This window comes from Bombina bombina, chromosome 1 (genome assembly GCF_027579735.1).
Source record: "Bombina bombina isolate aBomBom1 chromosome 1, aBomBom1.pri, whole genome shotgun sequence".
In the NCBI taxonomy this organism is placed as follows: Eukaryota; Metazoa; Chordata; class Amphibia; order Anura; family Bombinatoridae; genus Bombina; species Bombina bombina.
The window spans coordinates 826,109,080-826,130,022 of record NC_069499.1 but is presented as its reverse complement, the minus strand read 5'-3'; the positions used below and the strand labels follow the sequence as shown (position 1 = coordinate 826,130,022).

Here is a 20,943-nt window from a genome sequence, read left to right as displayed (position 1 = left end):
TTGCTCAATTGTTTTATGACGGAAAAATTCCGTCATATGTCCTTAAGAGGTTAATTTATTACAATGCAATTAAACTTCTAATGCAATTCTGGCTCCCACATTAAAGTGATAGTAAATCCTAGTGTTTGTGAAACGCTAGGGTTTACCAGTGAAACAAAAAAATGGGACTTTCAGTCATGAAGTATAAAATATGCTGAAAGTTCCTTGATTTGTCTGAAGCGTTCGCAGCGCTGAGCACCTCAGGCAGCCCACGGCAGAATGCTTTTTTTCAGTGAGGTGACGTATCCACCTCTTAGCCAATAGCAGTGCGGGCCAGCTGGCATTTTGCCGGATAGCTAGCACGCTATTGGCTAAGATCACTTCACTGGAAAATAGCCATGGGCTGCCTGAGGCTCTCAAACAATGAAGGAAAATAAAGGAACTATCAGTATGAAGTATTTTATACTTCATGCCTGAAAGTCCCCTATATTTGTTGCACTGGTAAATCCTAGCGTTTCAAAACCTCTATGATTTACTATCACTTTAATTTAGTGTACTGTGCCAAACTGTAAATATACACTACTACCTTGAAGGCATATCTTGTTGTGATAACAATACTGATGAATGTACCCTGTACAGAATGACATTATTGTTATTTTGTCTACAATGCATATTCCCAGGTCATAGGCATTCATAAACTTTACCACATAATGCAAGCTATGGGAATCTATCTGACAATGAATTTATTAATCAATTTAACCCATATTCTATTCCCTAATTCAATTACAACTAAGCGCTCAATATTCCTAACATGAGATATGTATCTTTAGTGAAGGTAACCTTTTTAAAGGGACATAAAACACAGCTGAGATTGTAATATCAAATGCTTAATTATGCATAGTAAAAAAAATGGCAATATACTTAAATTATTTATTTTCCTTCCTTTGGCTGCAATTTAACCCTGAATATTGTGGGTTTTCCAATTCTGAGAACTGGAAGTGTAAAGTGCAGACTTTACAACTAACCTTGATACATATATCTCTAATTGGTCTTAGCTAAATGTTTAGTTAGTAACAAGTTTGGACTGGCTCTCTCAAATAGTGTAAGTGGCAGGTTTTACATTAAAAAATGAAATTAGATTACAAAGTTTCTCTATTACATAGAATTAAATATTAAATTACCATTTCAAAGTGGTTCATATCCCATTAATCCACTGCAAGGCAACAGGAAAGTTGTGTAACTATAATGTGTTTTATGTCCCTTTAACAGTGTTCAATAAAAGGGGATATATATATATGCTCTGTAATGTCAACATAAAGCATGTGCCTTACAGTGATACTAATATGCACATATGCAGCGGTGCCAAAGCTCACACATCCTCCTCTATTTATGATGTTAAGATGTAAATAAGTTATTTGATTTTCTACTGATTTTATAGGTTTCTATTACCAGTTCCACCTTTTCTTCTGTAGTTCACAAATGAATACATTTATAGGGACAGTGCACTGCAACCCCCCCCCCCTTTAATTTAATCCCAATTATCCATTGTACCCACTGGCGTGTATTAAATTGTTTACAAATTGTTAATTTACCTTTATTTTGCCATTTGAACTAGCTGCTTTTGCTTGTGTTATCCCCACCTATACTGAAAATGTATATTGGCTATGGAAAAGTTATGTAAACAAAGCCAGCAGAAGAAATTACACTCCCAGACAGAGGTAGAAGAGGTTATTAATAAACGGTTAAAGGGACAGTCTAGTCAAAAATCAACTTTCATGATTCAGATAGGGCATGCAATTTTAAACAACTTTCCAATTTGCTTTATCATCAAATTTGCTTTGTTTTTTTTTGTATTCTTTGTTGAAAGCTAAACCTAGGTAGACTCATATGCTAATTCCTAAGACCTTGAATGCCACCTTTTATCTCAGTGCATTTTGACAATTTGTTCACAGCTAGACAGTGCTAGTTCATATGTGCCATATAGATAACATTGTGCTCCCTCATGTGGAGTTACTGATGAGAGGGCATTGATTGACTAAAATGCAAGTCTGTCAACAAAACTGAAATAAGATCTTTTTAAACAATATAAATTCTGGAGTAGACTGTCCCTTTAATTTTGTACTATTCTCTCTAATTAATGTGCTTTGGTATACAGACAGAGATAAGGACACATTTATGTGAATAGAAAGTGATAAAATAAGGAGACTATTTTAATGGGTTGTGAATTCAAAGAACAAAAACAGCTCTTTCATATACAAAAAAAATAAACCTAAAGGAGCACTTTCTCATACATTGTTTTACTCTGCTGCTGGTATAAAAAGGCATCAGAGACACATTAGGGAAAACTAATTTGATAGTACACATTAAAGGGATATTAAAACCTCTTGCTTTTGAATAAAAAATGTGCTTTGTCCCAAACTCCCTAGAGAGGACATAAAAAGCTAAATCTGTAACCTAGGTTTTCAAAATGCTGCAGATTGCCTTAAAGGGACAGTCTACTTCATAATTGTTATTGTTTAAAAAGATAGATAATCCCTTTATTACCCATTTCCCAGTTTTGCATAACCAACACAGTTATATTAATACACCTTTTACCTTTGTGCTTACCTTGTATCTAAGCCTCTGCAGACTTCCCTTTATTTCAGTTCTTTTGACAGACTTGTATTTTAGCCAATCAGTGCTGACTCATATATAACTCCACGGGAGGGAGCACAGTTTTTATCTATATGGCACACGTGAACTAGCGGTGAAAAACAGTCAAAATGCACTGAGGAAAGAGGCAGCCTTCAAGGGCTTAGAAATTAGCATATAAGATGACCTTGGTTTAGCTTTCAACAAAGAATATCAAAAGAACAAAGCAAATTTGATGATTAAAGTAAATTGAAAAGTTGTTTAAAATTGCATGACCTATCTGAATCATGAAAGTATAATTTTGACTAGACTGTCCCTTTAACTGGCTGATTTTCAGCATTTGCAGGTTACAGAAGTTTGCTTTCTGGCCTCTCTAGACAGTGTCTACTTTTTTTTGAAGTTTGTCTTCTTACACATATGCTAAGCATAAGAAAATCTGAGCTTGCATGCAAAATTCATTAGCATTTAAAGGGATATGAAAATCAAACATTTTCTTTTGTGATTCAGACAGAGCATGCAATTTAAAAAAAAATATTTTTTACTTTACTTCTGTTATCAAATTTGTTTTGTTCTCGTGGTATTCTTTGTTGAAGAGATACCCAGGTAAGTGCCGGGAGCAGTATATGGCAGGAAATAGTGCTGCCATCTAGTGCTCTTACAAATGGATAACATTCTTACAAGCTGGTTCCATATAGTGCTCTTACAAATTGATAACATTCTTACAAACTGGTGCCATCTAGTGCTCTTACAAATGGATAACATTCTGCCCAACAGGTGCCATATAGTGCTCTTACAAATGGATAACATTCTTACAAACTGGTGCCATATAGTGCTCTTACAAATGGATAACATTCTTACAAACTGGTGCCATCTAGTGCTCTTACAAATGGATAACATTCTGCCCAACAGGTGTCATCTAGTGCTCTTACAAATTGATAACATTCTTACAAACTGGTGCCATAGAGTGCTCTTACAAATGGATAACATTCTGCCCAACAGGTGCCATCTAGTGCTCTTACAAATGGATAACATTCTTACAAACTGGTGCCATCTAGTGCTCTTACAAATGGATAACATTCTTACAAACTGGTGCCATCTAGTGCTCTTACAAATGGATAACATTCTTACAAACTGGTGCCATATAGTGCTCTAACAAATGGATAACATTCTTACAAACTGGTGCCATATAGTTCTCTTACAAATGGATAACATTCTTACAAACTGGTGCCATATAGTGCTCTAACAAATGGATAACATTCTTACAAACTGGTGCCATATAGTTCTCTTACAAATGGATAACATTCTTACAAACTGGTGCCATCTAGTGCTCTTACAAATGGATAATATTCTTACAAACTGGTGCCATCTAGTGCTCTTACAAATGGATAACATTCTTACAAACTGGTGCCATCTAGTGCTCTTACAAATGGATAACATTGTTACAAACTGGTGCCATATAGTGCTCTTACAAATGGATAACATTCTTACAAACTGGTGCCATCTAGTGCTCTTACAAATGGATAACATTCTTACAAACTGGTGCCATCTAGTGCTCTTACAAATGGATAACATTCTTACAAACTGGTGCCATATAGTTCTCTTACAAATGGATAACATTCTTACAAACTGGTGCCATATAGTGCTCTAACAAATGGATAACATTCTTACAAACTGGTGCCATATAGTGCTCTTACAAATGGATAACATTCTTACAAACTGGTGCCATCTAGTGCTCTTACAAATGGATAACATTCTTACAAACTGGTGCCATCTAGTGCTCTTACAAATGGATAACATTCTTACAAACTGGTGCCATCTAGTGCTCTTACAAATGGATAACATTCTTACAAACTGGTGCCATATAGTGCTCTTACAAATGGATAACATTCTGCCCAACAGGTGCCATCTAGTGCTCTTACAAATGGATAACATTCTTACAAACTGGTGCCATATAGTGCTCTTACAAATGGATAACATTCTTACAAACTGGTGCCATCTAGTGCTCTTACAAATGGATAACATTCTTACAAACTGGTGCCATTTAGTGCTCTTACAAATGGATAACATTCTTACAAACTGGTGCCATCTAGTGCTCTTACAAATGGATAACATTCTGCCCAACAGGTGCCATATAGTGCTCTAACAAATGGATAACATTCTTACAAACTGGTGCCATATAGTGCTCTAACAAATGGATAACATTCTTACAAACTGGTGCCATATAGTGCTCTTACAAATGGATAACATTCTTACAAACTGGTGCCATCTAGTGCTCTTACAAATGGATAACATTCTTACAAACTGGTGCCATATAGTGCTCTAACAAATGGATAACATTCTTACAAACTGGTGCCATCTAGTGCTCTTACAAATGGATAACATTCTTACAAACTGGTGCCATATAGTGCTCTTACAAATGGATAACATTCTTACAAACTGGTGCCATATAGTGCTCTAACAAATGGATAACATTCTTACAAACTGGTGCCATCTAGTGCTCTTACAAATGGATAACATTCTTACAAACTGGTGCCATCTAGTGCTCTAACAAATGGATAACATTCTTACAAACTGGTGCCATCTAGTTCTCTTACAAATGGATACCATTCTTACAAACTGGTGCCATCTAATGCTCTTACAAATGGATAACATTCTTACAAACTGGTGCCATATAGTGCTCTTACAAATGGATAACATTCTTACAAACTGGTGCCATCTAGTGCTCTTACAAATGGATAACATTCTTACAAACTGGTGCAATCTAGTGCTCTTACACATGGATAACATTCTTACAAACTGGTGCCATCTAGTGCTCTTACAAATGGATAACATTCTTACAAACTGGTGCCATCTAGTGCTCTTACAAATGGATAACATTCTTACAAACTGGTGCCATATAGTGCTCTTACAAATGGATAACATTCTTACAAACTGGTGCCATCTAGTGCTCTTACAAATGGATAACATTCTTACAAACTGGTGCCATCTAGTGCTCTAACAAATGGATAACATTCTTACAAACTGGTGCCATCTAGTGCTCTTACAAATGGATAACATTCTTACAAACTGGTGCCATCTAATGCTCTTACAAATGGATAACATTCTTACAAACTGGTGCCATCTAATGCTCTTACAAATGGATAACATTCTTACAAACTGGTGCCATATAGTGCTCTTACAAATGGATAACATTCTTACAAACTGGTGCCATCTAGTGCTCTTACAAATGGATAACATTCTTACAAACTGGTGCAATCTAGTGCTCTTACACATGGATAACATTCTTACAAACTGGTTCCATCTAGTGCTCTTACAAATGGATAACATTCTTACAAACTGGTGCCATCTAGTGCTCTTACAAATGGATAACATTCTTACAAACTGGTGCCATATAGTGCTCTTACAAATGGATAACATTCTTACAAACTGGTGCCATCTAGTGCTCTTACAAATGGATAACATTCTTACAAACTGGTGCCATCTAGTGCTCTAACAAATGGATAACATTCTTACAAACTGGTGCCATATAGTGCTCTTACAAATGGATAACATTCTTACAAACTGGTGCCATCTAGTGCTCTTACAAATTGATAAAATTCTTGCAAACTGGTGCCATCTAGTGCTCTTACAAATGGATAACATTCTTACAAACTGGTGCCATAAGTGCTCTTACAAATGGATAACATTCTTACAAACTGGTGCCATCTAGTGCTCTTACAAATGGATAACATTCTTACAAACTAACATTCTTACAAACTGGTGCCATCTAGTGCTCTTACAAATGGATAACATTCTTACAAACTGGTGCCATATAGTGCTCTTACAAATGGATAACATTCTTACAAACTGGTGCCATATAGTGCTCTTACAAATGGATAACATTCTTACAAACTGGTGCCATATAGTGCTCTTACAAATGGATAACATTCTTACAAACTGGTGCCATCTAGTGCTCTTACAAATGCATAACATTCTTACAAACTGGTGCCATATAGTGCTCTTACAAATGGATAACATTCTTACAAACTGGTGCCATCTAGTGCTCTTACAAATGGATAACATTCTTACAAATTGGTGCCATCTAGTGCTCTTACAAATGGATAACATTCTTACAAACTGGTGCCATATAGTGCTCTAACAAATGGATAACATTCTTACAAACTGGTGCCATCTAGTGCTCTTACAAATGGATAACATTCTTACAAACTGGTGCCATATAGTGCTCTTACAAATGGATAACATTCTTACAAACTGGTGCCATCTAGTGCTCTTACAAATGGATAACATTCTTACAAACTGGTGCCATCTAGTGCTCTTACAAATGGATAACATTCTTACAAACTGGTGCCATATAGTGCTCTAACAAATGGATAACATTCTTACAAACTGGTGCCATCTAGTGCTCTTACAAATGGATAACATTCTTACAAACTGGTGCCATCTAGTGCTCTTACAAATGGATAACATTCTTACAAACTGGTGCCATCTAGTGCTCTTACAAATGGATAACATTCTTACAAACTGGTGCCATATAGTGCTCCAGAAATGGGCAGGCTCCTAAAATGACGTCCCTGTTTTTTAACAAAAGAACACAAAGAAACAGAAACATCAGTAAATTAGAAAGTTGGTCAAAATTGCATTCTCCATCTGAATCATGAAAGAAAAATTTGGAGTTTTGTGTTTCTTTAAGGGACTAAAATTCTTGTGCTGAATAACTTTTTAAATTTAGATCACTATAGAGCTAAACACATTTTTCCTTGAGTCCATAAATTCACTAGAAAAATGGGACATCACACAGCTGCTTTATGATCTACTGGTCAGCAATAAGAGATCTACTGGCAGATCCCAATCTACCATTTGGATAGGTTTTGGGATTGGAGAGGTTTCTTACATTTTAGTTGAATTACTTTTCCCCAGTGAATACAATGCCAAGCATGTTCTCATTCTAAACACAAACTGGTGAATAAATTGGCTTACTGGTGTTTTCTGCTTGTCACATTAACTGGCTTACTCATTTCCATAATGTGACATAGTCAATATTAAAAAAAGTAACAATATGTAATAATACAAGAAAATGTAGTTCATAACAATTCTAAACTTTCCCTACAAGGTAAATCACACTACACTAAACCTAATACAAAACAAGCATTGCAAGGCACATAGCACAAAGTATCACATTTCGTGCAAAGGAACATTACAGTCATTTTTATATATGTGCAGTATATATCAGCAATTAAACACAGCACAGAAAAAGATTTGCATACACAATGGGGTAAATTAATTAAAGACCGGGCGGACATGATTCGCTGTAGTGAGTCATGACCGCCCTGCATCACAAAATGCCGACACTGCACAAGCATTTCACAACAAATGCTTGTCCAATGCCGCCCCCTACACATTCACGGCCGCTAGCAGGGGGTGTCAATCATCCGATCATATCTGATCGGGATGACTGCAGCCCAAAAGTTAAGGAGCAGCGGTCGCGATCTTGAAACCTCGGACGGAGCAAGCAGCATCGGTTGCTTAAAAAATCTCCCCAAATAAGTCAAGAGCAACTGATAATGCGTGCCGTGTTATGTTGAGTTTTGCATTGCGCAAACAATAAATCATAATTGGGTATTAAAAGTTATTGGATAATAAAATATTTGAATGCACCTTAAACATAAGTAGGGCCCTTAAATTTTACCCCTGGCTCCTAAGATTTTGGGTTATTCTTCATATATCTATTTACAAATACCATTGTCTGACGGACTCCAAAATATTCTTACTGGCTCCTGAATTTTAAATGGATTTGTAGACCCCTGCGTATTGGACATTAAAAAACATAGAAACATAAAATGTGCATAGCAAACAACCAAAAACTTTTAGTGAATATTCTCATTAAAGTCTATTATCTGAGGGTAGGAATGCACTTGTGCTATCCAGCATGAATATTGTAGAGTGAATTATACTACTGTGCACTCAATATATTAAAGGGATATAAAACCAAAATTGTTTCTTTCATGATTCAGATAGAGCATGATATTTTAAACAACTTTCTTATTTACTTCTATTATCAATTTGCTTTGTCCGCTTGGTATCTTTTGTTGAAAAGCAGAGACGTATGTTTAGGAGCCCGGCCCCTTATAGACACATGTAATCTGGCCCTAAATGTTTTAAAAGCATTGTAAACTATTTTTGTTCTAAAAATTTGCAAGGTATTCCAATATCAGAACATCTCAGGGAAATACCAATTAAAAAAAACTGTTCTGGCTGCTTATAGCTCCTGTACTGATCTAAGCAATCACTGGCTGGCACGTAGCAGGGTCTGACAAACAGCACCTTACATAAGTATGTATATATGTACATACCCCACTCTTTTCATTAACCCTTTATGCATAAGTCTATTCTTTCTTGTTCATGCTCTACAACAGAACAGCAGGATGTGTAATCTATTCATTGTTTAACTGTCATGGGAAGGGAATGCCAACATAACACTAAATAAGTATGGGTAATGTGTGCAACCAGCACAATAATGGCTTCACCTGTAATATAACTCACCTGTATATAATCCACACTATCTCCCAGTGCTCGGAATGCTGTGTACATTACTTCCCGCTTTCCTCCCCACTTTTGCATAATGCAAGTATAAGGGAAGAGTTTGACCATCTCTTGCACTCCTTTCACGCCATCCTGACTGCCTTCCTCTAATTCATGGTAGTTGGTATCCCAGATGTAACAGCTGGTGCCCTCTGACCCCATGACCTCTCTGAAAATGTCCATCATGTAACGGTCTTCTTCAGTATTCCCATCAATCACCATCACCACTCTTACGTTTGGATATGACAGACGTTGTACAGATCGCAAACACTTCCGCAGGTACTCTGGATCCTCTTGGTAAGCTGCAATGCACAGGGCTACAGTTGATGTGCCTATAGGTGTCTGGCCATTGCAACGCATTCTCTTGTGCTCCAGAAAGGCAAAGAGGCTCTGGGTGAGCAGGTGGAGGCCCAGGATGGCGCCGTAGAGACCAAATGACAGGTTGTGGCGATCTGTGTGGATGAACTGGTAGCCAGTCACATATGCAGCCAAGATCCCCCCTAATACCAGAAGCGCAAAGAGGCTAGTGCCTAGGATACGCAAAGCAGTCTGCAGCCGCCCGGGCATCTGTACAAAAAGAAAGATTAAAAGGATATTAAGGTCATTGTTTCATATAATGCATATGATATATCAGCAATAATAATTGCATTGCAATTTGCAAAAGATCTATAAACCATATATTTTTGAATCACTTAACACTGTCATTCTTTTAATACAGTTTACAGGGTTTTGCAAAGCAAAATACACCCCTTGTAATGCCTGGTGGAATTCACTCTCCTGGTTTCTTTAATGTGAAAGAGAACAAATGAATGCATATAAATATGTATTTAACACCTGTAGCACATTAGCAGTAAACCATTTACCACATATTATTTTGATAGTGAATATTAATGTAAAGCTTGCAGATAAGCAAACTACACACAGATTTATTGAAGGAAAGAGCCACTCCATACAAGATTTATTTTGTGTTTTTTTTATTCTCAGTGCAGGCAAATTAATAAAAAATAAATAAAAAAAAAGACATTTTTTTAAAGTATATGTTAATGTATGATACTCATCCTTTTAAATTATATATCATTATTTCACAAAGGTTCATTTTGAACACAGACCTATCAGGGAGACTCTGCCCCCCTACCCCCCTTCCCTTCAGAACACAGAGCTTCTTGTACAAGGTAAAGCTATGGATTAAATGACTTGAAACTGGGAGTCACTGGCTCATAACTGCAAACCAGAGACCCGAAACGAGAAAGGCTCTGCTTAGAAGAGATAAAGAATAATGCCTGTCACAAATATCAGCTAACTGATGAGTGAGCGGCATTCGCTGATACTGAGCCTGATGACATCTAATATTTCCAGTAAACTAGAGGCCTGTAATCCTGCAACACTCCCTTTAATTTTTTTACTATTATCCGATGATTTGGGTCAAAGTGATTTTAGAGTCCAGCAAAAGCTGATTTAGGAAACAATGGGGGGAAAAATAGTCCATTAAAAAAATTTGCCTGGCTCCAGTAGATTTTTAAACCACTCTTATGTCAAGTAGCCACTTAACCACTAGGTTCTGTTAAGCATTGTTTTACTGCTAAACATTCAGTTTGTATGTGCTTTGTCTTGCATTTTAAACTTAAGAAAGCTTAAGATTTAAAGGGACAGTGCAGAATGGCCAGACCACTCCCAAAAATACGAATGTGCCGGTTATAACACAACATACATAAAGCCAGTATTCCAAGGAATGGGAACAGCTAAATGGGCACTGAACACATCTTTGTTCTAAATATTCTACACATGTATTTTACATAGTAACATAGTAGGTGAGATTGAAAGAAGATAGAAGTCCATTGGCCTATACCGATCCTATCTATTTTACCATAAAGAAGTTGTCAATTGAACATACATTAATACAATTAGACCCATTTAAAGTGATGGTATATCCTAATTTGTGAAGCGCTAGGATTTAACATTGGAACAAATAAAGGGGACTTTTAGTCATGAAGTATAAAATACCGACTGGCCGCCGTTGAGCAAGGGGCGGCATTGCAATGCTGTCGGCATTTAGCGAGGTCGAGCGGACATGATTCGCTACAGCAAATCATGTCTGCTCAACCTTTAATAAATCTATGAAAGCTTTGAAACCAGAATGAAGGACGACAAAAGCTTATTCAGAGTGCATGGTATCCTTTGTAGAGTCCGACTAATGATTAGAAATTCTGACTACATTAAGCATATAATAGAGTACTTTTTTTATGTACATTGGAACAGAACTGCTGAAGAGAAGGGCTAAATGGATTTTTTTAAATGATTAAATAGTGTTCAACCATATGGCATGAATTAATATTACAACTATTGGATTTATATTTAGATCAAATTTAATTTTCCACTCTAAAAATACACTTTATGAATTTAAAGTTGAAAAAACTAATAAACACATGTTAAAATATGTAGAAAGTGTAGCTCTTTTGCTGTGGTATAATTCATATAACACATTTAGGTCTAGATTACAAGATGAGCGCTAAATATTGCTTACGCTAAAGCTAATGTGCGCTGGTATTACAAGTGAGGTGCAATGCGAAGGGGGTAACTCGCACAGCGATGGGCATTAAATATAAATATATATTTAAAGTGTTAATATGTATATAAACATATACATTTACAGTAGCAATAACCAGCCCGCAAACGGCCAAAGTAAATTAGCGCTCCACTTGCAATTTAGGCCTTAATCTTTATTTGCAAATTTGCCTGTTTGCATTTTGTCAAATTTAAATAATAATAATGTTCCATTTCAAGTATTTGAACAATGGGACAGAATTACATATTTTCTCTCTGTGTTCTCAATGGTCCATTTTACCTGCTGGAGTGTATTAAATTGATTACAGATATATCTTTTATTCTGTTATTTGAAATAGTGGATTTTGTCAGTTGGGACATGATACCGAAATGTTGAAACACTTGAATGTGATGCAGCATAGCTGTAAACATCTCTATGTAAAAAAGGAAGACATTTGCCTCAAAATGTTCTAAGTATTCACACCCGTGGTAAAGGGACTTTAAGCAGCCAATCAGGATACTAGTCCCAGGACTTGCAAGGGAGCGTGCATCTGGCATGTGCAGGCACAGCTATGTTATTTCCATATTCAGTTTAAGGAAGTTTACTATAACAATCATAGCAAAGCATAGCATGACCTCAGCACTGCTGATGCTGATTGGCTATTATTATTATTATTTTTGTTCAACTTGCAACTGACAGTAGCTGAAGCATAACTGTTACAAAAGCACTTATTCTAGTAAGCTAGAAGAAATTTTGAGGTAAAATATCTTCCTTTTTTACATAGAGATGTATTATGTCTCTTTAGGTAGTGGTCATTATATAACTGAAATAACATTAAAGGGAAATCAATTTAACAGTACACTGTCCCTTTGAGTCCACTCTCAGGTAGTCACTAGAAGAAATAATCAGATTAGTTATATTTTGAAAAATATAGGATAATTCTTTAATAACGGATAAAGCAGTAGTTTCCTCTCCGGTACGTGCAGAAGTCAAAGACATGTTGACCAATTCGAAATGCACCGACACTAGCACCTCATTTCCAACCGGTTCTCTGGCTTATTTAAATTATTTAAATTTCAAATTATTTAAATTATTGCCATCAATTTAGCTACTTTTAGGGAATATTTTAGCTTGAAAAAGACCTGTATACAGACGTAGCTATATATTTTGTCTTTTCTTTTCTTGGAACTTGCACTGCTATGGTGAGGTACCTTACTGATGTCAAGGTTTCCAGCTATTGGCCTAAAATAGGTGGGGTCTCGCCGACTACAGCATTACCACAAACACCATTTTTCATTAAGGACGAGTTAGAGTCTTAGCAGAGGCCTAACATTTTTATCTGCTTTGAGCAGAGTAGGTTTATGTAAGGGAATTATACCTAATAAAAGTTATATTTTAGGTCAATGTTGGATGAGAGCCCATTTTTCATTCTGTTTCCCTCTTTCTGTTAGCATTGTATAAGGGGTGGTGACCCCATGTAACCTGGCAAACCAAACAGATGAAGAACACAGAGCCATTTCTACACTTGTTTCACTTTGGAGCAGCTCAGAATAACAACACTTCAATTTTTCAGAATAAAAGATTCCATATAGTAAGCTACCTTTGAAGAAGATCATAAAAACTGTGTTATCCCTATAAAGAATCATATAAGGCGGAAAGCAGATTACAAAACACATCAAGCACTGACACCAGTAAATTTGTTTTGAAGTCGTTAAACTTCAAGACTAGGAATTTGTATTCAAGGATAAACTGAAAAAAAAAATGAAATTTCAAAGAAACAATAGCTAATAACGTATCAACATCAGCTTGAATACATTTGAAGACCTGTGTAATTATTGAGAAGGCAAAAAAAAAAAAAAATAACATTTTTAATCTATTGACTTCAAATTTTCATCATTTCCAGTTCTCTAACCCTCTCTGGGCTGGTGAGATTCTATAACATGATTTGTCAGTATTACGAGGCCCCTCAGGGCATGTTTTAAAGGTTTTAAAGGCTATTTTTACCTTGGTAGTTGTGTATCCTATTGAGGGGAGTTCATTAATATTCTTTATGTTAAGGGGAGACACTTACTTTATTGGCTTCCTCAAGCCTCCAGAATTAAACACACAATTCTGACTCTGACAATCAAGGCCCTCAATAGCACTGCTCATCTTATATCTCAGACCTTGTCTCCAGATACTCTCGCTCCCGCCCCCTTCATTTTACTCATGACCTCCTCCTCACTTGTTACCGCCTCGCATTTCTGTCTCCAGAACTTCTCCAGACTGGCCCCTATTTTGTGTAATTCTCTGCTTCTCAATACTGTTCAGGGTTCCATATAACATATGCTAACATTCTCTTACCTCGGCTTGAGATTATACAACTCACCCGTTCAAAAGTATTGTTAAATAAAATGACCAATTGTCTTTCATGCCCGTTACATTTGTTATCTGTAATGTAAACTATTTGATATAACATCTGAACATGAATCTTTATATCAGATGAAATGGAGAATCATGTAAGCATCAAAGGTGTTCTAGTTCTAGCAATTAAAAGGACATAAAAGTCAAAATTATAACGTTCACGGTTCAGATAGAACATGCGATTTTAAACAACTTTCCAAATTACTTCTATTATGTAATTTGCTTTGTACTCTTGGTAAATGATGTTGAAAAGCTTACCTAGGTAGGCTCAGAAGCAGCAATGCATTACTGGGAGCTAGCTGCTGATTGGTGGCTACTCACATAAGCCCCTTGGCTCACTAGCTAGACCATTTTTTATTTTATTTTTTGCACTTTTGTACCACATGTAACAATTTATTGACGTCCAAATTGTACTTCTGTATTACTGATACTTCACATTCAGTTCAATTTGAGTGACCACCTTCATTATTTCACAAATTATTTTCATATTTATACTAAAAATAAAAGACAAACAACAGTTATATTGATAAGAAAACCCACATGTTTGAAATCTGAAACAAAAAATTCACAAAACAAAAAGAAAAAAATAAGTTAAAGGGAAAATCTACTCCAGAATTTGTAAAGTTTATAAAGATAGATAATCCCTTTATTACCGATTCCCCAGTTTTGCATAACCAACACAGTTAAACGAATACACATTTTACCTCTGTGCTAACCTTGTAGCTAAGCCTCTGTAGGCTGTTCCCTTATCTCAGTGCTTTTGACAAAGTTGCATTTTACCCAATCCGTGTTGACTCATAAATAACTCCACGGGAATAGACACCATTTTATCTATATGACACACGTGAACAAGCACTGTCTAGCTGTGAAAAAGTGTAAAAATGCACTGAGATAAGAGGCGGCTTTCAATGGCTTAAAAATTAGCATATGAGCCTACCTAGAATTAGCTTTCAACAAAGAATACCAAAAAAACAAAGCTAATTTGATGAAATTGGAAAGTTGTTTAACATGTCATGCCCTATCTGAATCATGAAAGTTTAATTTTGACTAGACTGTCCCTTTAAATATTCTCAGGATTTTTTTGCTAGTGCTACCATCTCCAGATCACATTACAATGTAAACCTGACAAATGGAAGTGACAACAAAAATCTCCACCCAAAGATTATGAATCTTTTTTTTTTTTGCCGCTACATCCGTTTTTTGTTTACAATTTGAACATGATCTGACTGTTCCTAAATGTTTTAATGGGCACAACCTTTGTATAGAGATACACTAGAATGTCCCATTATTTTGAGAGAGCATTTCATGTTTGAACATTTTGTTTTACTATGTTGTTAAAGGGACATGAAACGCAATTGTTTACATGATTCTAATAGAACACGCTATTTTAGACAGCTTTCCAATTTACTTCTATCATCTCATTTGTTTTGTTCTCTTTGTACTCTTTGTTGAAAAGCATACCAAGGTAGCTTCAGGAGTAGCAATGTGCTACTGGGAGCTAAATTCTGATTGAACGCTGCACATTTGTGCCTCTTGTCATTGGCTTACCTGATGTGTTCAGCTAATTCCCAGTAGTGCATTGCTGCTCCTTTAACAAAGGATACCAAGAGAATTAAAGGTATATGAAACCCAAAAATGTCCTTTTGTGACTCAGACAGTGCATGCCAGTTTAAAAAAAGTTTTTAATTTACTTTTATTATCAAATTTGCTTAATTCGCAGGACATTCTGTGTTGAAGAGATACCTAGGTAGGCATCTGGAGCACTACATGGCAGAAAATGGCTCTTTGAAATGGATTACATCCTTGCAAAACTGCTGCCGTATAGTGCTCCAAAAATGGGCCGGCTCCTAAGCTTACAACCTTGCATTTTAACAAAAGATACCAAGAGCACAAAGACAAATTGATACTAGAAGTAAATTAGAAAGTTGTTGAAAATTGCATGCTCTATCTGATTTATGAAAGAAAAATTTGGCGTTTTATATCCCTTTAAGCAAATTTTATAATTGAAATAATTTGGAAAATTGTTTAATTTTGTTTATTCTTCTTGAATAATAAAAGACCTTTTAATTCCTTCAAAGCAGTTAAACGTAGTCAGAGTTACACTACTTGTACACTGCCACTCTGCTCCAGATATGGCCACACAACTGATTGAAGCATATGCATGTATGACTGCTTCTTGTTTGCTGACCTGCTGAATCCTTATAGTATCACAGCCTAGACTATCTATCTATCTATCTATCTATCTATCTATCTATCTATCTATCTACAGGGAGTGCAGAATTATTAGGCAAGTTGTATTTTTGAGGATTAATTTTATTATTGAACAACAACCATGTTCTCAATGAACCCAAAAAACTCATTAATATCAAAGCTGAATATTTTTGGAAGTAGTTTTTAGTTTGTTTTTAGTTTTAGCTATTTTAGGGGGATATCTGTGTGTGCAGGTGACTATTACTGTGCATAATTATTAGGCAACTTAACAAAAAACAAATATATACCCATTTCAATTATTTATTTTTACCAGTGAAACCAATATAACATCTCAACATTCACAAATATACATTTCTGACATTCAAAAACAAAACAAAAACAAATCAGTGACCAATATAGCCACCTTTCTTTGCAAGGACACTCAAAAGCCTGCCATCCATGGATTCTGTCAGTGTTTTGATCTGTTCACCATCAACATTGCGTGCAGCAGCAACCACAGCCTCCCAGACACTGTTCAGAGAGGTGTACTGTTTTCCCTCCTTGTAAATCTCACATTTGATGATGGACCACAGGTTCTCAATGGGGTTCAGATCAGGTGAACAAGGAGGCCATGTCATTAGATTTTCTTCTTTTATACCCTTTCTTGACAGCCACGCTGTGGAGTACTTGGATGCGTGTGATGGAGCATTGTCCTGCATGAAAATCATGTTTTTCTTGAAGGATGCAGACTTCTTCCTGTACCACTGCTTGAAGGTGTCTTCCAGAAACTGGCAGTAGGACTGGGAGTTGAGCTTGACTCCATCCTCAACCCGAAAAGGCCCCACAAGCTCATCTTTGATGATACCAGCCCAAACCAGGACTCCACCTCCACCTTGCTGGCGTCTGAGTCGGACTGGAGCTCTCTGCCCTTTACCAATGCAGCCACGGGCCCATCCATCTGGCCCATCAAGACTCACTCTCATTTCATCAGTCCATAAAACCTTAGAAAAATCAGTCTTGAGATATTTCTTGGCCCAGTCTTGACGTTTCAGCTTGTGTGTCTTGTTCAGTGGTGGTCGTCTTTCAGCCTTTCTTACCTTGGCCATGTCTCTGAGTATTGCACACCTTGTTCTTTTGGGCACTCCAGTGATGTTGCAGCTCTGAAATATGGCCAAACTGGTGGCAAGTGGCATCTTGGCAGCTGCACGCTTGACTTTTCTCAGTTCATGGGCAGTTATTTTGCGCCTTGGTTTTTCCACACGCTTCTTGCGACCCTGTTGACTATTTTGAATGAAACGCTTGATTGTTCGATGATCACGCTTCAGAAGCTTTGCAATTTTAAGAGTGCTGCATCCCTCTGCAAGATATCTCACTATTTTTGACTTTTCTGAGCCTGCAAAGTCCTTCTTTTGACCCATTTTGCCACAGGAAAGGAAGTTGCCTAATAATTATGCACACCTGATATAGGGTGTTGATGTCATTAGACCACACCCCTTCTCATTACAGAGATGCACATCACCTAATATGCTTAATTGGTAGTAGGCTTTCGAGCCTATATAGCTTGGAGTAAGACAACATGCATAAAGAGGATGATGTGGTCAAAATACTCATTTGCCTAATAATTCTGCACTCCCTGTATCTATCTATCTATCTATCTATCTAGAAATAAAGGAATTTTTTTAAAAAAATATAATGCTCTAACAAAACATGTTAGAGTTTTTTACAGTAGCATGCCCATGTAAATGGACATGAAACCCAATTTTTTATTTCATGATTTAGAAAGAGCGTGCAATGTTAAACACTTTTCCAATTTACTTCTATTATCTATTTTGCTTCAGTCTCTTGATATCCTTTGTTGAAAAGCATATCTAAATAGGCTCAGTAGCTGCTGATTGGTAGCTGCACATACATGTCTCGTGTGATTGGCTCACCCCTGTGCATTGCTATTTCTTCAACAAAGGATATCTAAAGAATGAAGCAAATTAGATAATAGAAGTAAATGTGAATTTTGTTTAAAATTGTATTCTCTATCTGAATCATGAAAGAAAAAAGTTGGCTTTCATGTCCCTTTAAGTCCATTCAAAAATAGGTCAAATCTGAGTTTAGCGTTCTAAATTATTTTCTTGGCCGTATCGCATTATTTTACTTTGAAAATCTGTATGGGGGTTCAGATGAGGGCCACCAACAATACTGCAGTGTTTGTGTCTCCAGGAACAAAAAGGGGAGCCATATTTTGGGGTATAAAGTCCCCGTTTTCCCCATAGCCTTCCCCAGCCAGCTCTGCTCACCTACATGGATACATTGTATCAAACCCTCAGCCTACAGGTTTTTATTTTATTTCTGCAGGTTTTTATACATTTGTAACTGTTTACTGTACACAGGCACTTAAAGCAGCCCTGTCAGTACCTGCTGAGAAAATAATGCTCACACAGCACAGCTTTAAAGGGCAGCTCACCGCCTGGTCACAAAGTCTTAAAGGGACAGGCAAAAAACCCCACAGCCTTTAAAAGGTCAACTAGCACCACGCGCACACACAGTCTTAAAGGGACAGATCACAGTAATGTTCACACAGGGAAACCTTAAAGGGCAGCTTGGCACCTGCTCACACAGTCTTAAAGGGGCAGGCACACACAAACATTAGTGGGTAAACTCACACCACATATACTCTTAAAGGGAGCAATAACAGTATCTGCATGCAAAGCACACAGCCTTAAAGGGATACTTTGTCTTAAAGGGACAGGGGAACCTACACACACATTACTCACAGCCTCTAATGGGACAACTTGCACCACACACATAGACAGCATTAAAGGAACAGCTCACACCATGCACACCCAGCGCAGCCTTAGGGCAGCTCGCCGCATGCTCACAGTCTTAAAGGGGCAGGCACAAACCTTTAGAGGTAAACTCACACCACACGTACAGTCTTAAAGGGAGCGATAACAGTATGTATTTGCCACAGCCTTAAAGGGACCCTCTGTCTTAAAGGGACAGGGGCCCATGCACACACATACACACAGAGCACTCACAGCCTTTAAAGGAAGAACTTGCACCACACGCACAGTCTTAAATGGACAGATAACAGTAATGTTTACACAGCACAACCTTGAAGGGCAGCTTGACACCTACACACACAGTCTTAAAGGGGCAGGCACACACGCACAGTCTTAAAGGGAGCAATAACAGTATGCATCCGTATGCAGCCTTAAAGGGACACTTTGTCTCAAAGGGACAGGGACACGTACACACACACAGCACTCACAGACTTTAAAGGGACAACTTGCACCACACCAGGGGCTTATTTTGGCCTAGGCAAACAAGGCACTAGCCTAGCTCAGCAGATTTTTTTAGGGGCAGCACTTTTTGAGTTTCACTACACACGTACACTGCACTACACACGTACACTGCACTACACACGTACACTGCACATATAAGAACAAGCGCACTTGAACATGAACATTTACTTTGGAAATGCCATGGGGAAAAAAGTTCACGTCACAAGTAAAGGGGGGGGAGCAGAATTTTGGTTGCCTAAGGCAGCACAAAACCTAAATACGCCACTGCACCACATGCACACAGCGTTACAGGAACAGCTCACACCATGCACACCCAACGTAGCCTTAAAGGGCAGCTCGGCCTTCTCACACAGTCTTAAAGGGGCAGACACACACAAACTTAGAGTCATAATGTAGTATGCACCCACAAGCAACGCACCCAGCCTTAAAGGGATGCTCTGTCTTAAAGGGACAGGGGCACCTGCACACACACAGCACTCACAGCCTTTAAAAGGACAACTTGCATCACACGCACACAGAGTTAAGGGAACAGCTCACACCATGCACACAGCGCATGTGCATGTGTTCTTAAAGGGGAAGGCAACACAACCTTTAGTGGGTAAACTCATACCACACGCACGGTCTTAAAGGAAGCGATAACAGTATGCATCCACATACAACGCACGCACAGCCTTAAAGGGTCACTGTATTAAAGGGACAGGGGCACCTGCACACGCACACACAGCACTCACAGCCTTTAAAGGGACAACTTGCATCACACGCACACAGCGTTAAAGGAACAGTTCACACCATGCACACACAGCGCAGTCTTAAAGGGGAAGGCAACACAACCTTTAGTGGGTAAACTCACACCACACGCACGGTCTTAAAGAAAGCGATAACAGTATGCATCCACATACAATGCACACACAGCCTTAAAGGGTCACTGTATTAAAGGGACAGGGGCATCTGCACACACACAGCACTCACAGCCTTAAAGGGACAACTTGCACCACACACACACAGCCTTAAAAGAAACTCACACCATGCACAGTCTTTAAGGGAAAGGCACACAGGCTTTTAAGCACACCCAAATGCACAAAGCCTTAAAGGGGCACTCAGTTTTAAAGTGACAGACACAAACACAGCCTTTAAAGGGGCAGCTCACACCACAGGTGCACAAACACAGCACACACAGCCTTAAAGGTAGCACATTACGCTAGCATAGTCTTAAAGGCACGTACCTCACACATTACACACAGTCCTTAAAGTGATATTAAGTTTTTCCCTTGGTCTAAACAGATCTAGATTGTTAGAGATATTTTAGATGGAGTTTACACTCTT

At 37.6% G+C, this 20,943-nt stretch overlaps 1 protein-coding gene across 1 annotated transcript in view; it reads right to left on the bottom strand.

Moving 5' to 3' along the window:
* HAS3 (hyaluronan synthase 3) overlaps positions 1-9,756 on the bottom strand; it is a 36,397-nt gene extending 26,641 nt beyond the window's left edge. The window contains exon 1 of the mRNA XM_053692328.1: positions 9,151-9,756. Coding sequence (XP_053548303.1) covers positions 9,151-9,756 — 606 coding nt within the window. The remainder of the gene's footprint in view (positions 1-9,150) is intronic.
* Between the last annotated feature and the right edge of the window lie 11,187 nt (positions 9,757-20,943).